The 24,134-nt window shown below is 34.5% G+C and overlaps 1 protein-coding gene across 5 annotated transcripts in view; it reads left to right on the top strand.

The window, feature by feature from the left end:
• The window catches only part of LOC150106899 (sodium-dependent phosphate transporter 1-B-like), a 248,028-nt gene extending 228,677 nt beyond the window's left edge, over positions 1-19,351 (top strand). For 4 of the 5 annotated variants that reach the window (XM_090392805.1, XM_090392803.1, XM_090392807.1 and 1 more), the window contains one exon: positions 4,657-4,976. In XM_090392805.1, the coding sequence (XP_090248931.1) occupies positions 4,657-4,897 (241 nt within the window). In that variant the 3' untranslated portion in view covers positions 4,898-4,976. Of the gene's footprint in view, positions 1-4,656; positions 4,977-19,267 lie in introns of those variants that run through there. The other variant, XM_090392808.1, reaches the window with a different exon arrangement.
• The last annotated feature ends 4,783 nt before the right edge of the window (positions 19,352-24,134 follow it).

The following is a 24,134-nucleotide window of genomic DNA, read 5'->3' as shown; positions in this document are numbered from 1 at the left end:
GTATTATTCACCAGCAAGTACTATGTAGTAAAAAATTAAACACAAAAGATGTTTTAGATATTACGTTTAAAATTGTAAATTCTGTTCGAGGAAAAGCCCTGCAACGGCGGTTATTTAAATTACAGGCAGATGATGATAGGGAATTTCTGTTGTACAGTAATGTTCGCTGGCTCAGCAGAAGTCAATTTTTAGAAAGATTTCTTGTATTAATTAATGATATAAAAAATTTTCTTGATGAAGAAGGAGATATTTATCCACAATTGAGTGATAAAGGATGGTTATTACACTTATGATTTTTAGTAGATTTCTGTACGAAATTAAGCAATTTAAATTTAGAGATAAAAATTTAATTGACATGTTAAGTTCAATAAAAACTTTCCTACAATACTTACTTTTATTAAAGAAAAATATAAATGATCGTGAATTTAAACATCTCCCATATTTATTAACATTTTTTGAACAAAATCAAGAAACGCTTCACTATGATTTAAAAGAATTTATTCGTGAAATAGAATTAGTTGAGAAAGAAATAATTTCAAGATTTAAAGATTTTAATAAAACTGAAATGATTATATCTTTTATCAATAATCCATTTCAAGAAAACTTGAACATCACAGAAGTTTCAAATAAAATTAGTGGGCTGTTTGATATAAACCAAGCTGAAGTAGAACTTGAGATAATAAACATTCAGAATAGTTTACATTTAAAATCAATAAACAGTGAAGTCATTTGGAAGTATGCACATGAAAAATTCCCAATATTAACTGATATTGCGTGAAAAATCCTGTTGTTTTGGATCGACATACTTGTCAGAATCTGCTTTTTCAAATATGACCGTCATAAAAAATCAATTGAGAAATCAAATTACAAATGATCATTTGGATGATTGGCTGCGATTAATCGGCCACTTCTTCATATCAACTTGACTATGAAAATATTGTGAGGTCCAAACAATGCCAAATTTCACACGAACTTTTTTTTTTTTTAAATCAACCAGCATTTCCTGTAACTTGTGAGTTTGTAATCAATCTGTTGTTTTTTCTAACTTTGCTTTTCCAAAATAGAGAAATAAATATTTTATTCCAATATATTTTTTTTTGTTGTATTAAAATAATTAAAAGTGATTAATAAATTTTTAAATACACAAATAAAGTTTTTAGTTGTATATTTTTTTTTTTCAGTTTTTAGTGTTTATTTGTGCGTAATCAGATATCAGGTTGGGGGAACATGATCTATATAAGAGAGTAGATCGCCGAATAACTTTTTATAGAAGAGTAGCTCGCGTAGTAAAAAAGGTTGAACACCACTGGTTTATACTATCTACAATAGGGTGTAAAGGTGTACCTTGTTTGTGAATTTTTGGAGCTCCAAATATCCTGTTTGTTTTAACGTGAAAGGGTTCGAGTTTGTTGTTGACTGTTTCTTTTAGCCAGGAAGTGATTTTGTTTAATAACTTGCACACCATATTCTTTTGTGAGTTGGTGGGATCTCGATCTATGATTTGATATGTGGACTGGTCTTGGAGAAGTGCGTGCATTTTACTTTCATATTCTATTGTATCCATCACTAAAGTTGCGTTTCCTTTGTCTGATTTGGTTATGGTAATGTTTTTATTATTGCGTAGCTCTTTTAGAGTCATTATTTCTTTATGTGGGATATTATTTTTGGGAGGTTTAGAGTGGATTAGGATATTGGGCACATCTAACCGAATATTATTGGCTATTGCTGGAGGCAGGTCGTATATCCCACGTTCAACGGGAGCCATTATTTCGGCTTTTGGAACTTCTTTAGGAGTAATGGCAAAATTGTGTCCCCGACTTAACGCACTCGTGGCTTTTTTGATTAAGGTTACCGATAAGTTCACCATGATGCCATCTTGATGTAATTGTGGCCGCTGCATAGCATTGCATTGCTGGAGGATTTCAAATTTCTTTTGGTGCCAGTTTTTACCTTTGGCGATTCTTTGTTGGCCGTAGAGTCAAAGATGCTATCCAGGATATCCCATAGCTCTGGGTTCAAAATGTTAGATAGTATATCATGTAGAACACTAATGGAAGAATTTATTTTTGAAAGTTCTCGGCAAGTAGCGTATAGTAGCACTGTTACTGTAAACTCCCAGCTAAACTCGCTCATTTATAAATACGTTGGGCTTTGGCCGCGTGAAACTTTTCTTAAGTTTGGTATTAAATAGATATCTCAGCACCTTTTTAAGAAGGCTAACCTGTTCAATTGCCATGCCAATTTTACAGAGATGATATTGTACGCAAGGCACTACTGTATTGTCGTGCCTTGCGTACGATATCATCTCTGTGAAGAATATTTAACCGTGTGGAAAGGCTTATTTGTTTGTCACACATGTTGAATTGGATTTTAACGGTATTGATGCGAACACAGATTGATAAGAAAATAACTATTTATTAACTTAAAAACTAACATTTCGCTGGTATTATATCCAGCATCTACACAAAGTTTGTTACAACAGCGAGACAACCACAATCCGGTGTAACAGTGGGACTAGTATAAGTAATTGCAGTGTGCAACACAAGACTAAAGTCCTAATTAGGCACCATCTAAGTTAAAAAAAAAAAAAAAAAAAAAAAAAAAAAAAAAAAAAAAAAAAAAAGACAGTAGTCCGAAGTTTTTAAAAATACTAGTTTAAAGTTTTGAAAAAAAAAAAAAAATAATAATTTGGTCTTAGGATGACTGTCTCCCAAATCTTTGGTAGATTTATACAGCCATACTTGTTGGGGTTTGGCTAAACATTAAAGGCACATCTGAAAAGATATCTAGGATGCAACTAACGTAGTTGGCTAAGGGGATCCCCCCCCCCCCCAGCCAACTTCGACATAGAACATTTGGAAAAGTTAGCTATCAACACAGCCTCTCTCAAACCTTGTCTCTGGCTATGCTATGTTGATGATGTGTTTGCTATTTGGCCACATGGCCCAGACACATTGAATACATTTTTAGTGCATCTAAATAGCCAGCACCTTAAAATCCACTTTACAATGGAACTAGAAGCTAATGACTGCCTGCCTTCAATCACACCATCACCCTTCTGAACAATATGATATCTTAAAAACACTAACCCATAGCTCTAGAGCAATTTGTTCCAATGACGTTGCTCTCACTGCTGAACTTTCTAACCTGCATCGCACCTTCCTGACCAATGGCTATAACTCCCATAAGATAGATAAAATACTGAATGCTACCCCCAAAATCCCCCCCCCCCCCTCACTATCTACCACAGATGACTACAACAAAACTATCACCATCCCATACATTAAACTTACATCTGAAAAGATATCTAGGGTGCTTAACAAACACCAACTACGCACCATATTTAAACCTTTTGTGAAATTGGCAACTCTCATCCGTTCACGTAAGGACAGATTCACTCCTTTATCACATCCGGGAGTCTATAAAGTGCCCTGTTCGTGTCATCGAGCTTACAATGGACATTGTTCTCAGTGAACACAAAAAATATATCCAGCACTTTTGCTATGGCAAGTCGAGTCTGGCAGACCATGCTTTGGATATCTCTGCACACAGGATCAGTTGGAAAAAAACAAAAGTACTGCACAGAAGCTTCTACATGTCAGAGAAGCTGTTCCTGGAATCAACAGAAGCCTTAAAACATACTCCAAACCTCAATATGCATGGCTGTATATATCTACCAAAGATTTGGGAGACAGTCATTCTAAGACCAAATTAATTTTTTTTTTCCTTCAAAACTTTGGACTACTGTTTTTTTTTTTTTAAAAAACTTAGATGGCGCCTAATTAGGTCTTTAGTCTTGTGTTGCATGCTGCAATTACTTATACTAGTCCCACTGTTACACTGGATTGTGGTTGTCTTGCTGTTGTAACAAATTTTGTTTGTGTGCTTTGAAGATGCTGGATATAATATCAGCAAAATATTAGCTTTTAAGTTAATAAATAGTTATTTTCTTATCAAGCTGTATTTGCATCAACACTGTTAAAATCCAATTCAACACGTGTGATGAACACATAAGCCTTTCCACATGGTTACCCTTCCTTCTTCACCAACCAATGTTGCTTATACAGTTCCTAAACTCAGTACTTACTGACTATATTGCAGTTAGAGAAGAAAATATTTTAACACACTGTATACAAAAATCTTTCAAAGCAGCAGATTACTTGCTTACTTATGAAGTTTTTAAGTAGTACTTTGTCTTTCTTTCATGGATTTTTTTAATTAATATCAAACTTGGTATGGTATTTATATGTATGATGTGCATATATACTATATACACATCATATATACATTGCTGGCCTGGTTGGCCGAGCGGTTAGCATATCTGCTCTCCAACTGAAATGCTTCTGGTTCGAATCCCGCCGTGAGCATGGATGTTTGTGATTGTCTGTGGAAATACTAGTAGTGGGCGGTAGATGGTGTTGGTGTAGGTGCCGTTAGTTGTAGTTGGTGGAGATAGACAGATGTAGAGTAGGTGTCCTCCCTCGATGAGTCTTTGGATTCCCTGGAGGTGTCACATAATAATAATAATATACACACACACATACACACATACACACATATATATATACATGACTCCAAATTATAATTACTACTTGTTAAATATGCTTGCATAAATCATGAAATATGTTTACATGTAATTTTTCTCCTGTGTTTTAGTGGCTTTTCCATTGAAATTGGTGCAGCAACTACAGTCCTCCTTGCATCTAAAATAGGCCTTCCAATCAGTACTACGCATTGCAAAGTGGGTTCCATCGTTTTCATTGGAAGGTCTCGTTCCAAGAAAAGTGTTGACTACAGGCTTTTCTTTAATATTATTTTGGCTTGGGTGTTAACTCTTCCCGTCACTGCAGGATTGTCTGCAGCATCAATGGCTATATTCTATGCAGTTGCTTATTAATATCAGTATTGGAACTAAAGCAGTTTCATCCAGAGATACCAAACATGAGAAAAGTACTGTTGTCATAAGCAGATTTCACACCTGCAGTTGTAGCTGTATTTAATAATGCATTTTGATGGTGTATATATTTATTCTACACATATTTCATGTGTATACTCTTGTAAATTTACACATCCAGACTTGTTATTAGTAAAATTACTATTAAAATTTTTTTAAGAGGCAAAAAAAAAAGCATAGGATAGCTTGTCGTGACTATTTTTGTCATGAAAGAAGATATTAAGGGCACTCTTTTTTTTTTGTGACAATTTTCCCTTATTTTAATAATAAAACTTGCATTTTCATATTAAGTTATTATAATATGGCATTACAATAATTACTCACTTACTGTATGGTATCTGTGCCAATTTGATAGATTATTTGTAAATTCATTTAACTTTTCGAATTACTGTATGGTTAACTTTGGTATTATTAGGACAGTGAACAGATTAACAATTGTAGAATTACAGAATATATTGCATAGTTTAGTTCATTCTTCAGTTTATTTATATTAAAGAAATTATTAAAATTTACAGTCTATCACTGCCTTGGCATTTATCTATACTTAGAGATTTATGCATACATAAATATTTCATATTTGATAATTTTTAAAAGATTTTTTATATATAACTTTTTGAAAGTGGCAATTAGAAATAAACTATCATAGATATGAATCTTCATAATAATCTAAAAATTCAACTTGACTCTAAGCACTTTTAGATGAACTTTACTTTGATATCTGTACAGTTTGTATATTGTAGTGCTGGAAGAGATGAAGAACTTTTTATAATTACTACTGCCATATTGTATATATGTAAGTCTTCTCGAAAAAGTTTCTTTAATAAGATTTTCTAAAACAGGAAATGTTTGATCTTCAGAAAATTTTCACTTGTGATTTAAAATGAGATCTTGTTCTTAAAATATTTGAACCTCTTCAAAATTCTCTTCCTCTCTTCTGTGCAAATACTGATTTTCTTTAATAACACTGTAAAGGATTTCAACATTCACTAAACTTTGAGCAATGCTTCAGGTTAGTGAATGTGTGAAGTAAGCCTATTTGGGCAATTTCAGTTTCACATACTTGAACAATAATTTTCACTACATAAAAACAGATGACCTGGCTATTCTAATGAAATAGCAGTGACTGACAAAAGATAATTATCTCTTTTTGGATAAAGCTAATACATGTATATTCTGCAGAATTTCTGATAAAATACTATGTGAAAGTCATCTGTGTATTGGAAGTTTGATTGTGCAGAGAATTAGAAGTTCTCATTAGCTCAAGTTTAGAATCACATTAATTTATGCAAATAGTATTACTTACTAAGTCAACAGTGCATTTTCAAAATGTATTTTTTTGGCATCATTAAAAGAGAAAGTAGAAACATAAACTACTAGGCCAGGGGTTCCCAAAATTTTTGTTTCCTAGGGCACCATCTATTTTTTCAAGCAAATTTTTTGAATTCTTTTGTTAAATGAATACATACAAAGTTTACATTATAATCAAATGTTTTATTACTTAAAAGTTTACATTATATAAACATTTAAATATATACAGGGTGTTCGGGATAAATTTGACATATTTATAATTAATTATATTTTTCCGTAAGTTACATGTATTAACACACACTTCTCTTCATTTAAAAGTTTGGACCCTTCTTCATTCACATACAAGATGTCAGAAAGGATGGATAGCTGGAACCCACCTGAATCATGGAAGAGAATAACTTGTATCATGATGATTCGTGCCCGCTATCAAAATAAGGATATTACGACTGCTGCCCAATGCTCCCTGAATACAGTAAAAACAATCAGGCATGAACTAGAGACTTGCAATGGTGACTACGAGGATGTAGCAAGAAGAAAGATCCCTAGCAGACGATCTGATTGCGTTCGTACAGCAGAATTCCTCGCAAATCTGCAGGAACAGGTGTTGAAGAACCCTGGCATTGGAATTCGGGCTTTGTTCGTGGAGTTGCTAACTGTAGTCAAGCCCTGGATAACAAGGGTAGCCAATGGTAGGCCGTATGTATGGCAGCAGGATTCGGCCCCTTGCCACACCTCTGGGAAAAGTCAAAAATGGTTGTCTGAAAATTTCTACGACTTCACCAGTCCAAATGTTTGGCCTCCAAACTCCCCAGACCTTAACCCCATGGATTATTTTGTATGGGGCGCAGTTGAAAAAGACACCAATCGCACTTCCAGTAATACAAAAGCCCAGTTAATGGATAAAATTAAAACAGTTTTTGCGGCCCTTCCCAGGGAGACTGTAGCATCAGCTTGTTCGAGGTTCCGAAGCAGAATTGAAGCTGTGATCGATGCTAATGGTGGTTATTTTGAGTAAATCTTGTTGATAGTATTGTAATTAACTCTGCCTGTAATGTTTTTTTGTCAATTCATTAAATTTAATAGATACAAAGAAGATTTTCTTTTTCCTTACGAAACTGTCAAATTTATCCCGAACACCCTGTATATGTAAGTTAGTGTGATCTTTGGCATTGCATTTCATTGGCCAGTGCTTCATAATTAGGAAAATATGATGATATTCCAGTTGTTCATTCTTAAACTGGAATGAACAACTTCGAATGCATGTCTACTTTACATTGTATGCATTTAATACTTGTCATGTGTCATTAACGCATGCGTCATATAGCATGCCACGAATTGTTGCGTGATTATTTCAAACTATACGGCACACGGTTGAACGGGTTGCGGTGGTCACACACAAATTGGTCGACGGGTACCATGGTGCCCGCGGGCATAGAGTTAGGAACCCCTGTACTAGGCAGATATCCTCATATACATTCATTAAATGATTTCTGTCGGTATCTTTTGAAATAGATAAAGTTGTATATGTTATACATATGTATCATATATAATATACAGAACTCTCTTAAATTTAACCTGTTTTGAACATAATGAATGTTTGAGTGTGTGCGCGTGCACACACACACACACAACTCACTCACTGCAAAGGATATTCAGAAATATTTAATTTAATATACAAGTTGCCTTACTGACTTTAGGCCATGCAACAACCGGCTAAAGATTGACACTCGTTTTAAAAAATATATAGACTTATATAAAACCTAATTGCAGATAGTGAAGCACATAAGGTTAACAAGTCATTTTTTGGAGATTAGAGCAAGAGGAAACAGAAATGCCACTGATTATAACTAAATGTGAGTGTGTGTGTGTGGGGGGGGGGGGGGGGGGGGGGGGCTTGCATCTCTAGATCAGGACAGAATAGTTGGGACAACCTCAAGCATAATAAACATTAAAAAATTACTATGAAAGAAATCAAGGAGCCAATAGAGGTGGTACAATCATATAAAACACTTAATAGAACTCAAGGACTAAAAATGTATGACGAGTTGAAATCATTATACTAGTGTAATATAACACTACTTGAATGCAAACAGATGTGCACTTTGGCTTTGAAATAAAATAATCAGCCTGCATCATACTTGAGTGTAACATGTTTGATTCAGTTGTTTGAAGGTTAATGGCAAAAACATTCAGTCAGTTTTTGCTATTTATTTAAGCATAATATTTCTAGTTTTTGCCCTGATAATGCCAAAAGAATGTATTAATAAAATGCATTGATATCAACATTAATGGTATTTAAATAAATAAATATAAATCAAAACCTGGTCTGAATAGTTTAAATTTATGATGTCCTACAAAAATGGTGCTATATGAGCAAAAGTTCAAGTTCAATTTTATTCTCTTAGACTTTAATATCTAAATTAATCATTAAAGTATATAGTGCCAGGTAAGTATCAGTATATTAGTTGTTACGTGTATATGTATAATTTTAGTTTTTGTTAAATATATTAAAGTGAAGCCAAAATGGAAATGACTTCATATCTGTTTCTGTTTGCCTTCTTGACCTCTCACCATGACAAGCATGGTAAGCATTAATCATTTAATGGTCAGCAGCTGAAATATATGATGCAATAGTAATACCTGAAAATAGAAATTTTAGCTTTAATTTAATATTTGATGTATTAAAATTAGCAAATTCATTTGAATGAAAAGTTAATTAAATGTTACTTGTTGCTTCAGATTTAACTCATTGTATAGGTATATTTTCAAAAGTTATATAAGGCTAATAGATTTCCATTTGCTTCCTTTTGGGAATAAAAGACATGATGATTAATCCATGTCTTTTATTCCCAACTTTTCTAACACATAGGCACTGTCCCTGAAATGGAAACAGGTTGATAGTGTATTACCACTGTTTTGTATCCCTTTTTATGAAGTGAATTATTTTCTCCCTATTCCTACTGATGGAACTCTCTTGGTTCAATGTGAGTCTTAATAATAACAAAGTCAAATATATCCTCAATTCTATAATAAATTTAATTTAATCCTTTATCCAAGTGTGAGCAAACAAGGTTTGCGCCTGAAAATATCTTCAGGACTGAATATGGTGTTGTACTACCTTACTGGGGTAAGGTAGTGCAACTCGCAGCAAAGGTGGACCAAGCTACCATTTACTCCTATTCCAGTATCTCCCATAATGCAAAACACATCTTCTTGCAGATATGTATAATGTTATGCATTAAGGGATTGGCCACTACCCAGACTAATTTCAACCTTTATTGAGGTATTATGGGAGTTCATATCTTTCATCACTGGCCTTTGGAGTCTAAAGTTGTGCTGAGGGTCAGCAGATAGTGAGAGAGGAAGAGAAAAAGTTAGAGTAGGATAGTAGTAGGTAGTAAAGAGGCCTCAGTCGACCTGTTTGGCTTTATAACCTATTAAGAGGTTTGTGGCCAAACAGGTCTGCCAACATCATCTCCCTATATCCGTTTGTACAGCTTTTGATTGTCAACCATCTCTTCAGATGTCTGACAAACGAAAGAAGCAAAAACAAATAAAAGAGAAGACTAAAAAAAAAAGAAACCTAAAAGAAAGGACTAAAAAAAACACAAAGGACAAGTGAGTTACAAATTTGGAAGGGGGAAGAGCCTGGCCTGAGTGATTCAGCCCACAAGGAGCTGCACTGCCTCGCTGTAAGCCTTTGCCGCTCGGGTTCTCAGGTCTACCCCTTCCTGTGTGAACTAAAGACTGGTGAAACTATACAAGGGAATCTATGAGGTGGTTATTGTGTCTGCCGTTTGTTGTGAACTGTCATGGATTTCTTCGGCTAGCTTACTTCCATCGGTTGAAATTATCATGGAAAGAGCGCTAAAGAGACCTATCTCTGCCTCTTCTTCAACTCCCATGACTTGTTCGGGAGTCATTTCACTTATATCTTCTATAAAAAGTTCACCCCATTTTTCGCTCACTACCTTTCATCCTTTTTTGCCGGTAAGGAGGAGTAAAGGTTCTCCTATTTTTTTTATTGCTTTTTTGAATTTTTCCAAAATAACAGGGGATCCCTTTAAGAAGAAACTTAAGGTTTTTCCTTGGTAGGCAACCTCTTTTTCTACCAGTGTACTGTTATCTGATTTGGTCTTTTTTGCTTCCCCTTCCACTGGGCTTATCGGCCGTTTAGAAGCATTGTTGCTTGTCTCCATTGCTTCATTTTCATTCTGTATTTTTGGCAGTGGCATTGTCCTTGTGGTCTTCTTTTGTGGTTTCTTTGGTGTCGGCTTCATTTTTGACTGTTTCTTCTGTCTCTTTGCAGATCTTTTCTGCAGACTTAGCAGCTTTTTTTTTCTATCTTATGACATTTTGTTGCTGTTGACTCGAGTGCATCTTCCAGGGTCGGAAAATCTTCCTATTCTGTATCCTTTGCCTTTTCTGATGATGATTGTGTGGCTAGCGTGATAGTACCTCCCATCTTTTCTGCATAGGTTCTCGATGGGCAGGTGTCAACTTTGTGGTCCTTGGACCCACATTTTAGGCAAGCCGTTTGACATTTGTTCAGTGCATGGCCTGTTGTAAGGCAGTTTTTGCATCTAATTTTTGGGCAGTTTGCCCCTAGGTGGTCAAAGGATCCGCATCGGAAGCATTGCTTCTTTATACCAGGGTAATTGGCCATTACCTGGCCGATCCTATGACAACAAAATTTGGCACTTCTGCCTTCATTTTGATCACTACCGTGACTTCACCAGACTTTTAATCTGGGATATCTGGATCATTTGCTACTTTGACATCTTTTACTACTCCCCATTTCAAGAATATTATCTTAATAATGTCGTTCCCTTCTTCTAGGTATTCTAGAGGGAACCTATCCATTTTTAAGGTCTTCTGAATACTCCCTACTACAAATGGAAACACTCTCTTTCCTTTGCAATCTAACCCTCGCAGTAGTTTCTCCCTTGTGGTGGAGTCTTTAACTACCACTTGGTATCGTCCTTCTCCATAAGGGGTAAAGCCGAAAATCTTATCAGCACCAACAGCATCAATCAGAGCTTTCGCTAATGTCCTTTTCAGGATGGAGGCATTCGCTACTATACCCAGAGTCCTGGTATGTAGCAGAGCAGAGGACATGGCAGGGGTGGGTGGGTGGGGGGTGCAAAGTCCTTTTCACTCAAATGTGTTTACTTTTGCCCCAGTCCAGGGTGTACAGTATCTGCACTTTGATATCTTGAGCCCCGAAGGGACCCGTACTTGATAACAACTGTAAGAACAGATACTGCAATTTGTCTTAGCTCACAATACGGAGTAAGAACAGATCAGATGAGTACTGATCACTTTAAATGTGTTATCCAATCATCATTTCTGTTTTAGATGAAACACTAACAAAAACTTTCCAAGAGTTCGGTTTTCGGTCTTATCAGTGATCTGACCTCATTTTCTAAAGTATCCTGAAATAGAACAAGGAGACAAAATCTATGTGAAAATAAAAATGAATAAAACTATACCTAATTTTGTTAACATCAAAGGGTACACAGTCATGGTCAATTACCAAGGTATGACCAAACTGTGTAGCAAATGCAAGAGATTGTCCTTTAAATAGATGTGGGAATTGTGCCACAATTGGCCATTCACAATTGAGCTGTAAAGAACTGTGCAATCAATGTGGAACCCCCAACCATCGGAGATTCCAGTGCTCAAAACCTAATAATACTCCAATAATATTGTTAGAAGACTTTCCACCTTTGCCTACTACTAAAAAAAGATACAACAAAGTAGATCAGCAAATTATCACTACCACTGTAGATCAAATGAAAGATATAAGTGTTCAAGATAATGAACAGTCAATAAATGCTGTGAATAAGGAACTGAGTATTCCTGTAACTGTGACCACAGTGATAGATACCACAAAATCAGTTATGGCCAAAGAACCAGAAAAAGTTAGCAATGTCACAGGTTCCGGTTTATTTATAGAAGAATGTGAAAAAACAAATTCAGCAATGCTGGAAGAAATGTTTATGAATTATAATCCAGTCTGATAATGAAATCGCCGTACTTGAGCGATAGTATTCTATCGATCAAGTACGGCTGATGAACGCCTGATGGAAGAGTCGGATGAATTTTTTAATAACTCTACAGAACAAGAAAATGAAATAGAATGAACGTTAATTTTTCTATTGTTATTTAATGTTAACTTAATGAAACAGTGTACAGTCATTGTTGATGACATGGCTCTCGAACATTCAAGAAATGTAGGTTTCCTAAGAGACCAAGATCAATAAGTTCTGATACTAACGATCTACAAGACTTTAACCACATAAAGAAGAAAATAAAAAGAAAACAAAAATTTAACTGTTTTTTCTTAATTCTTAATGTAAAGTTCAAAATTTTCACCATTATTTTTTAAACTGCTCTAAATTCTATAACAATTTAGAAGTAAATCTTTTTTTTTTTTTTTTTAGAGTTACCTGCCTATTTCCTTGATCTAAATTATTCTTGCCCCTGTTCTCTCAAAGAGTTGCCTTATGTGCTCTTCCAGACAACAGGGTCAGTAAGGTATTAGTTAATAGCAAGGACAACCAATGAAGTGAAATACTGAGGTTTGAAATTGCTCATGTACTTAGATTCATATTTTTATATAGTTTAGGTCATAGTCAACAAAAAAGGTACTACTGCACCCTCATGGAGGCAGTTTTCTCATCACTCCACGAAATGCAGGGACAGGCTAAAAGTTAGGTTTTAATAGATTGTAGAATCTATTTTTTTTAAAGTTTACCCTACAACTAGAGCTCTTTAGCTCTATTTATCCTTCTGAAAACCAGGTGACCAAATCTGGGAACAATAGTCCATGTGTGGCCTAATCAAAGCCTTATATAATGGAACAAGAATCTCCCTACTTCTACACGTCAGTGTCCTCCACATCATTCCCAGAAGCCTTTGTGTTGTCTTCACAATTTTGGCTATGTGTCTCCTAAATTTCAGATCCTTATCCACTATCACCACCAGATCTCTTATTTCTTCCACCTCCAATGATATATCCTCACCAAGCATAAATTCTGCATTCCATCCTTGTTTTCCAAATTTTAAAATCTTACATTTTGCAACATTGAATTTGCATCTCCATTTCCATGCCCAATCACTCAATTTATTCAAGTCTTCTTGTAAGGCCACAACATCTTTACTACTCTTCATGGTTCATCCCAACTTTGCATCATCTGCAAACAACTGAATATCTCCATCCAAATCTTCACCTATATCATTAATATACAAGTTAAACAGTAATGGCCCCAAAACAGACCCCTAAGGCACTCCACTAATGACTTTCCTTTTCCTGGATATCGCTCCCCCATACACAACTTGTTGATATCGATCAGATAGCCAGTCTCCAATCTAATATCCAATACCATCTGCTCTAGTTTGACTATCAATTTATCATAAGGTACTCTATCAAAAGTCTTTGTGAAATCTAAGTATATTATGTGTATTCTTCTCCCCTGTCCAAGGAGGCAGTCACTTTATTGTAATAAGTAAGTAGATTACTAAAACATGACCTCCCTTTAGCAAATCCATGCTGTCCATCAAAGATAATACTATTGTTGTCAACCCAGCTCTGGATCCTAGTTCTAACAAGCTTCTCCAACAACTTAACCACAACACCTAACACATACAGATAGGCTATAGTTTGATGCTTGAGTTTGATCACCTCCTTTATGAAGTGGCACAATCTTACCCTCCTTCCACTCCTTAGGAACTTGACCAAGTGCAAGACTCGTATTAAAAAAACATGTCAAGGCAGATGTCAATTCCTTGGCACATTCCTTCAGAATACACGGTGATATATTATCAAGTCCCACAGCCTTATTTACATCTAGTTTACTCAACTCCCCAAACACCTCTTGCTCACTTACAGTCAGTCTCTCCTCCCCATCATCAACTGCTCTCAATCTCTCCATGAAGTCACATTCACAAGATTGAAAGATCTTTATGAACTGCTCATTAAGTATCTCCACCACACATTCTGCAAAATAAAATGAATAAAGTTGCTTTCAGGATAGATTACATTTCATGTAAACTAAGTATTAATATACATTCTTAACTGGAAGTAAGCAAACTGATATAATAAAAGAAGAAATCTTCATTTTGGTTTTGCTCATGATGAGAAATCTTGGTACTCCAGGTCAAAGTTGAAAAATACCATTTTAAGAATAGCTTATAATTTTTTTTTTAAGCTTATAAAATAGTAATTTATTTTTGTCATTATTATTATTATTAAATTATATTATTATAATAATTTCCATTCCACAGACAGTAAATCAATGTAAATACATTCTCTAAAGTAATTATTCTTCTTTTCACTTAGCTATATTTTTGAGAACAAGATACATTATGTAATATGTAATTCTGGGTGCATCAGATCACAGACTTCTGGAAGTTTCTAGATTTATAGTACTTCATCTCCAAACTGCTGAATAGTCTGTAATTGGGTATTATCTATTTATCTGTTAAAAGGTTTAAATTGCAATATTTTATAATATAGAGAAGAAAGTGACTTATAGGATTTGTTTAGAGTAATAATTATTATTTCAAACCTGTCTATACAATTTTCTAAGCTCATAAGACCTACATTAAAACAAATGTTTATAATTTTAAAATTTTTCTATTATCAGATTGTTGTTTGTATGATGGTCATTCATCTATGCCTGGCATATAAAATTTCATAGAGTGTGCATGTCATTCTACTTGCAATGCTAAGTATTTGCATACAGCAAATAAAAGTAAAATCCTCAGGGCCATCCTGTGCGGTTATGTCCTGCACAAAGGCACCTGATCAGGAGAGGTGCCATTTCAAGATGATAAATAATAGTAATAAGTTTTAAAAGAGGTATACCATGAGTAGACATATCGATGCAAAATTAATAACAGAAAAATCATGTACAAAGATTATTTAATAGTATAATTTTTGCCTCTGTGTCACAGGCATCTTCAGTACATTTTAAGCTCAAATTAAACAATAACTGACAATTTCAAAAAGTGCCACCTAAGTAGCTGGTGTAAGATAACTAAAAAGGTCAATAAATTTCCTAACATAAAAAAAAAAAAAAAATTTATACAATAAAAAGTTAGGAAAGATTTGCTGATTTATAAAGTGCTATCTCCCATAAAGGGGATAGACGTAAGCTGTCAGATCTGTTTACATTAGGAGAATGAAGTAAAGTTTCACAGGTTTCTTTATAAAGGCGTTCCATGAGAAACCGACTTTTGTAAAGGACTCTTGTCTTTCTCCAATGAACTCTATGTCTAGTGAAGATGGCATGTTCTGCAAGTCCAGACTTTTCAGGTTTGAAGTGTTCAATATAAGATTGGTGTTTTTCTAGCCGAATAGAGGCAGATCTTCCTGTTTGTCTGAAATAAGATAAAACCACAAGAGCTCGTAATCTGGTAGACACCTGGATAATTAAAATGTGGAAGCTTGTCCTTAGGAGAAGTGAGAAAGGTGGAGATTTTTCTAAACGGTCACAAGGCAACAAAAATATTCAGTGGTTTTAAAACTTTTGCTATACGTTCACTAAGTACACAAAGGATAGGAATGCACGTTATTTCTTCTGTATTTGAAGAGGAAGACATATTAAAACTACTCAAAGCTCTTTTAACAATTCTTATAACCGTTAGATAGAAAGGAAGACGTTATATATTGCAGTTCTTTCTGTAAAAGATCGTCTGAAGAACAAAAGGAGTGGGCCCAATGAACCTGTGTTTTAATAGTTCTTGCCTTTTGACCGGGATGGCGATGAGATTCAGCATGGATATAATGGCCTGTATGAGTTTTCTTTCTATAGACTGAGAAATGTAGGTTAGCATCTGGTTGATGAAGAATTAGAAGATCTAAAAAGGCTAACTGCTTATTTGATTCTACTTCTAGGGTAAACTGGATCCTAGGATGAAGTGCGTTTAACTTAGTGAGACCCTGTTGAAGATATGTCGATGACATTTTTGCTGTATGGAATGGCTCTTCTGATGAACTTCAACAGTTTCTCACTAAATTAAACACACTTCATCCTAGGATCCAGTTTACCCAAGAAGTAGAATCAAATAAGCAGTTAGCCTTTTTAGATCTTCTAATTCTTTCTCAACCAGATGGTAACCTACATTTCTCAGGCTATAGAAAGAAGACTCATACAGGCCATTATATCCATGCTGAATCTCATCACCATCCCAGTCAAAGGCAGGAACTATTAAAACACTGGTTCATAAGGCCCACCCCTTTTGTTCTTCAGACGATCTTTTACAGAAAGAACTGCAATATATAACTTCTTCCTTTCTATCTAATGATTATAAGAATTGTTTTTCATTAAAAGAGCTTTGAGTAGTTTTAATATGTCTTCCTCTTCAAATACAGAAGAAATAACATGCATTCCTATCCCTTATTTACAAGGCATTAGTAAACGTATTGCAAAAGTTTTAAAACCACTGAATATTTTTGTTGCCTTTCGACCGTTTAGAAAAATCGCCACCTTTCTGACTTCTCCTAAGGACAGACAAGCTTCCACATCTTAATTATCCAGGTATCTACCAGATTCCGTGCTCTTGTGGTTTATCATATTTCAGACAAACAGGAAGATCTGCCTCTATTCAGCTAGAAGAACACCAATCTTATATTGAATACTTTAAACCTGAAAAGTCTGGACTTGCAGAACATGCCATCTTCACTAGACATAGAGTTCATTGGAGAAAGACAAGATTCCTTCACAAAAGTCAGTTCCTCATGGAACACCTGTATAAAGAAACTTGTGAAACTTTACTTCATTCTCCTAACTTAAACAGATCCGATGGCTTATGTCTATCCCCTTTATGGGAGATAGTACTTTATAAATCAGCTAATCTTTCCTAACTTTTTATTGTATACATTTTTTGTTAGGAAATTTATTGACCTTTTTAGTTATCTTACACCAACTACTTAGGTGGCACTTTTTGGAATTGTCAGTTATTGTTTAATTTGAGCTTAAAATGTACTGAAGATGCCAGTGACACAGAGGCGAAAATTATACTATTAAATAATCTCTGTACGTGAGTTTTCCGTTATTAATTTTGCATCAAATAATAGTAAATTTTTATACAATGCTCTTATTCATTACTAAATCACTTAAGGATTGTAGGACTTTCAGGAGAACAATAGCTTCATCTCTTCATTCTCAGTTACTGTGTTGTATTGCCTACGTGCACGTGACTTTTTTTGTAAGTTCCTTTTGAAGATGGCAACATGACGTTGCCGAAATATCGGAAATATTTATTAAAGTATAATTTAATTTATATTTGTATCTACGTTGTTCACTTCCTTAAGTGATTTAGTAATGCATGACCAATGTATAAGCCTGTCTACGAGAATGCTCTTATTCATGAAGTAAAACTTTACTACATAGATTGCACCACTTAAAATAAACAGTAAGGCGATTAAAAAATGAACAATAAACTCAACAACTGATTAGCCACTTTGCTTTGACATACTGCTTGATGAGTGGTGCATCAAAGCAGGTTTGAATTGTGTTGCGATTTTTTTTTGTGATAATTGTAAAAAAAAAAAATTCATTTTTTTTGAGATGTTCTATTTGTATGTACACATTTATATAGCATTGATCTGTATTTAAAGCAGTATTTTTTCTCTCATTTTTCACAAAACAGAAGACATTAATTTATTTAAAGGAAGTATACATATATAACGTTCTGGAAAATAGGACATTATTTTGAGTCATTTTCAAATGTGGGGGGGGGCTATACATTTTCAAATGCTGCATATATAATGAAAATTTGGTATTATGGTTGATTCAGTACATAATACAATGATTATTGGAAATCGTTTATTAATTTTTTGTAATTAATAATTTATAATGGTGATTAATTCCTAATCACCATTATAATTTTATAATGGTGATTAGGAATTTATGATATTTAATTGCATTTTCACAAAAGATTGTGATAATGTGAGCTTTTCCACCAGCTGAATGAAACAAAATATTCTGAAAGATATATGGTATAAAATTACTGAGTGTTTTATAAACATTGTCAAACTCTCCTAGTGGCCTTTTAGGAATTTTTAAAGGGCACCACTCCCATCCGTAAAAGGTTCAAAACTTATACATGCCATGCGTGAGCAAGTTATTTTTTTTAATGTGAATTCTACTCATCTTCTACCTCTAGAAAACTCAGAAATCCATATTTGTTGTTTCCAGAAGAGATTATACCACTAAGGTAGGTCGATAATATCGTTGCATTATTGTACTTATTAATATCTTCTCTAATATTTTAATTTAAAGCAACTGTAGCCCAAAACCGTTCATTATTGTAGCCCCATATTGATAAAAAGCTTTGCTTATCATTTTATGCTTAAGTCAAAGGAGCTAGATGAAACAGATTCAGAAATATTAATAAGCCATAAAAATTTATACCCTTCCTCCAGAAAAAAATAAATATGCACATAATTGTTATTATTACATGATGCCTTATGGAGTCTGAGAACTTATTTCAGGAGGTCATTTTATACAACATTCAAGTTAGCCATAAAAGTAAAATATAGATACAGCCTGATAGCATTTTTATCATTATCACTTAAGAACATAACATAAAATAGATAGCATTAATTGTCTTTTTAATACTAGTAATTTTAAAAATTTTATGTAAGAAGTTATTTTCTTCTACATTTCTAGAATTAATCAGTTTATGTGATCAAACTGATAATTAAAACATTATTTATTGAAACAGAACTTTGGTTTATGCACAATAAATTCCAGCTGTTAAAAGTTTTGCTACATGGATTTTTATATGTACTTAAATATTTGTGTGCATTTTATTTATTATAAGTGCACTTTTGTTACTTACATGACAAGTTTTGTACTTAAAAAAAAAAAAAAGCTACAAAAGCTTTTATTCTATAAACCAGTGAGTGCCTGATAGGATGATATAATATTAAAGAAGTCAAGATTTGTGCTACTTAGGTGCTAATCAGTTTGTCTTTTGTATTTTGTATAGGTCAAGAATATTGGATTATTTTGATACTTAAAAGCATACTAGTGTAAAAGGACAGATTGAATTAAAAGCATTTCAGTTCTGTAATGTGTTGATTATTTTACAATATTGTTCTCATTAATTCAAGAAAGTTAGTGACTGTAAATAACAAGGCTAAGAGCTATCTTTCTACACCATAGGCTGTACTCAGGATTGCTTTTATTTGATTTTTTGGATTGTATTAAAACAAAACAAGAAGAGACTTTTGCAAAATCTCTTTGCCAACCTCAATTTTTTTATTCTTATTATAGTTGAAAATACTATCACAGCTTTGTGCATAGTTCATATAGACCACAAATAGCTATGCAGTCAGTCAGCTGTTATAAGGTGAAAAGTAGCAGATCACTGTTTCATAGTTTTAAACCTGCATACTAGGACAGAACCTTTATAATGTTCCTCATCTGAAAAGCAGTACAAAAAAATAATGGATGAAGAAATAGTTAACCAAAAAAAATAATAATATAATAAAAACTTGATTGGAAACACACGGCATTACAAGACTACAGATATTTCATATAAGAACATTTTAACTCACACTGGAGGAATTATATGAAAAAAAAGTTGCAAAGAAACTCAAAATACATACGCACGTGAAAATCCTTGAATGACACAAAACATAATATACACACACACTGCTTGGAAAGAAGTTGACAAACATCCCCAAGGTACATCATGCTGTGTCATGAGTTGTGTTTATAGCTGGTATAAATTGGAGGAATGTGGTGTTCCCGAGTCATTGCAACTGTGTCTGGGTGAAATGATTGTGAGAGTTTGAAAGTGGTGTAATAGGATGCCATGTTGCAAGCCTATTTGTTTAGAAAATTGGGCCATCCCAGGTCAACAATCAATGATATCATACTGAGATGGAAGTGCCAGGAGTCACCTGCAGTGGTGGAGGACCCAGCACACTCAACAAATGTGACTGTAGGGTACGAATGATAATATGCAAAAACCACCATTTGTCAACCGACATATTGAATACAGAGTTCCAGACATTGACTAGAAAATAAATCTGCACACAAAACATTCAGAACTGAGGCTTACAACTTGGGTTACAACCTAGGCTTGCATATTTCAGCAGTGCAAAGAGTGTGTACAGTGGGACATAAAGCCTTCTAAAGCTGTGTCATGGAACAACGAGTCACGCTGCCCACCCCCTCCTTCACCAAGCAGATGGATGGGTATGTCAGATGCCTAGTAAACATCTCTTACTAGAGTGCATAACCTCAACCATGAAATTTGGAGGTGATGGTATGGTCCTGTTTTTGTTGAGCCACCTCGAACCATTGTGGTTCCATGAACGTTGAACTCAGAGAGGTATCTGAACAATGCAGTGCTTCCTACTTTGTCATTTGCTACCGAATGTATTTCTATGTCATTTCTACAGAACTGACCATTGTTTCTTTCAGCACGACCATATAAGGTTGCTGCTGTAACTGTGGTTTGTGGAGATGAATGTTACCACATTGAATTGGTGGCTTCCACAGAGCCCTGATCTCAACCCTATTGAACATCTGTGGGATGAGCTGGAGTGTCAAGTGAGGTCAAGAGACATCTGTCAACACTCCTGGACCTCACTACATGCCTATAGGAAGAATAGTCCAAAATTTCCCATTGATTGCTATCATACACTTGTGGAAAGTATGTCCCATAGTATTGCTGCAGTCATGGTGGTGAAAGGAGATCCTACATCTTATTGAGGTGGGTGCCATGACTGTCTGTTCCTTACACTATGGTGTCCATTGACTTCTTTCCAAGCAGTGTATATAGAAAGGATATGGAAGAAATTAAAGTAATAACTTAGCTTTAAAAATCAAATATAAAACAAGGAATCACCTTGCAATGCAGATAACAAATATATATAGAAAAAAAAAAAAAAACTGCTATGGAGACAAACTCTGCACAAACCAGGAATCAGATTAACAAAATGCTGAATTGTACTCCCAAAGCCATTACCTTTGAAATCATAAAACAGCTTTATGAAGGAGGTTAAACTTTTCCAATGCTAGCAAATGGCTTTAACCAGTAGCTGGGAGATTCCATTCTAGAAATGCAGGAAAAGATCTCCTCATTAACAAAGTGATTGGAGAGATCTTTTCCAATCTCCACTTGGACCAACATGCAAAGCAAGCATTGTATTTCCCAACCATAAGAGCAGCAGAACTATTCTCTGTAATCCATCAGATTCAAAGTCTTGGAATTGATGGCTTCAGACCAAGATATTAAACAATATGCAGCTAGCTTATGTGTGATCTTACTAAAATTTTTGAAACTGGACATGTTAAAGCCTACACTAATCATATTTATATAAAAAAAAAAACATGGGAAAAGCAATTCAGTCAGCAACCACAGCTACATCAACCAAATTATAGAATGGATTATTCTAAACAAACTCTAAACATATATATATATAGAAAATTACTAAAATATAAATGGCTTCAGTTCAGAATGCTTAAGGGTCAAAGCTGTATAACTGAGAGGAAACCTCCACATAGCCTTGAAAGAAATGTGGAGAACTGACCAGGGCTTCTGAAATAATATCCAAATCCAATTATCATCTTCTCATGGTGCACCCTGTTAGGTATCTACTTGGATACTGAACGAACGAGGATGGGATGGCAATTTGGGATTTAGCTTAAACTACAATATAAAATGACAGTTCAACATGAAAGAATTTCATGCTGGCTGGGGGTTATCGCCCAGTTAAACAAAGCCCCTGTTGTTTTGGACAGGGAACCAGGGCAAACAGCAAAAAGTCAGCTACTGGAACAAATTCTGAAACACATCCCAACTCAACATTACCAGAGTTCAAGATCGGTATTATCAACATAAGAAGCCCGAATGGCAAACAAATGGAGCTAGCTAAGGAATTGGATAGGTACCAGATCGACATAATATAATAGGTCACAAGCCTCTGGATCCTCTCTACCAAAACTTATGTCTAACAGAGTTCAATTAATTAGCATAAAATAAAATTTTTATAGTGACTCATTCATTAGTATATAGGCTAGACTACTGCGAAGCAGTCATATCGATTACTAGCTACCATAAAGCAATCATATATTGCTGCTTCCTTGTTATCAATGCATGAATCATTATAAATAAATAAATAAATATGAATTGAATAATTTCTTTTTCATGTTATCTTTTCATTTTTGATGTCTAGTCTTAGTAATATGTATAACATCTACAGTGTTTTTGTAACATAAGGCAATATTGATGTAGGTACTAACAGACGTGCGATTCGTCTTGTAAACAGACAACATAAACTTAGAGTAACGATAAATATAGTACAGTACTGTAAATGTATTTTCACTTTCTTATGATTTTCTTAAGTAACATTTTTTCTCTAGCTTACTTGATTGTAAGAATATAGTATGTATATTATATATATATATATATATATATATATATATATATATATACACACCATATAAAATATGTGTTAATCGACTGTTTAGGTTATCGGTAAGGCTTCTGGCCAATAGTAGGCTATTATTAGTTAAGTTTTTGAGGAATCAAAAGTTATGCGTGGATTTTTGAACAATGCTGGAGATCGGCACTCCTAACCCCTGCATTGTTCAATGGTCAACTGTATACTGCATTAGTGTTAGGGACCATGAGATGGCAGTACTTGTCTGTCCCAAGACTATTACTAATATGCCATGTATAATTAGTAATAGTTTTATTACTAAGCAGGTAAGTTCCACTTACCTGCCCATTAATGCAATCTATGCAAGTCTTCCTGTAAGGCCATAACATCTGCTTGACTCATTGCTCTGCCCAATTGAGTCATTGAAATCAGTGATTAATGATTTAATAGTTCAACAGTTTTTGTGATCATCAGTTTAAATACTTTGCTATTTGCTACACAGGTGATCACAATAAATTAAAAAAGCAGCAAAATGAGCAAAGAGTTGCAGTGAGTTCCAAAAATCAAAAGATTTTTGGAAGCTTTTGTGAACGCAAAGAAAGATTCTACACCAGTTCCTGAAAATTTAAGTAACAGATCTGATGTTCCAGAAGTTCAGACACTCAATTGGAAGTTACTAATCATTTCTTCCTCCTTTTAGAGAATAATCCAAATTCAACCCACTAACTGAGTCATTCAAGTGATTTGACAGCCACATACAGTGGTCATGATGAATTGCCATAATTGTGAATTTGAAGAAAATAGAAATATGTTCAAGAATCTGAAGGGGAATTGAAAGGAAGAGATATTTAGTTGGGCATTGCTGTAGGCCAGGAAATGTGGAGAGTGGTGATGAACAAATGTAAATAACTTGGGGTAGTGAAGAAGAAAAGGTTGATCCTTGTATCCTATCTTATTCCCTCAGCCATACAGCTGGTGGAATATGCTATATGCTACCATACTAGAGACATGATTATGAACAAGGTGGTTTCCCATTGCCTTCCTTGCTGTAGTATATTTTTTTTTTATGACAGTAGCTGTGTGTGTGTGTGTGTGTTCACGGGACTGGTTTGCCTGTTTTGAGGGATGAAAAACCCAAGTTACCGGGAGAAAAAACCCTCCATCACCGTATGAGACAGGTTAACTCACCTTTAGTCGAAAGAGACCAGATAAATATTCCTCATAAAGGAGGGAACATGAGGACTGAGAGATTTGGATCTGATCATTTCATCAGGGGATATGATTGCAAGTGAGATTTTTGCACTTTCTAGTTAGTGAGAGTGATAATAAAGTGATCACCACTTGAGTAGTTGTGGCTAGCCATATGAAGACTTCTGTGAGAAAGCACATACAAGGGGGATACCCAAAAATAACTAAAATAATTTTTTTAAAAACTTTTATTAAAGTTTATAATATCAT

The sequence above is a fragment of the Typopeltis vanoorti genome, chromosome 5, assembly GCF_054136105.1.
Source record: "Typopeltis vanoorti isolate ZY-2024b chromosome 5, IOZ_Tvanoo_1.0, whole genome shotgun sequence".
NCBI lineage: Eukaryota > Metazoa > Arthropoda > Arachnida > Uropygi > Thelyphonidae > Typopeltis > Typopeltis vanoorti.
The sequence above is the reverse complement of the archived record's forward strand: the minus strand, read 5'-3'. Positions and strand labels throughout refer to the sequence as shown.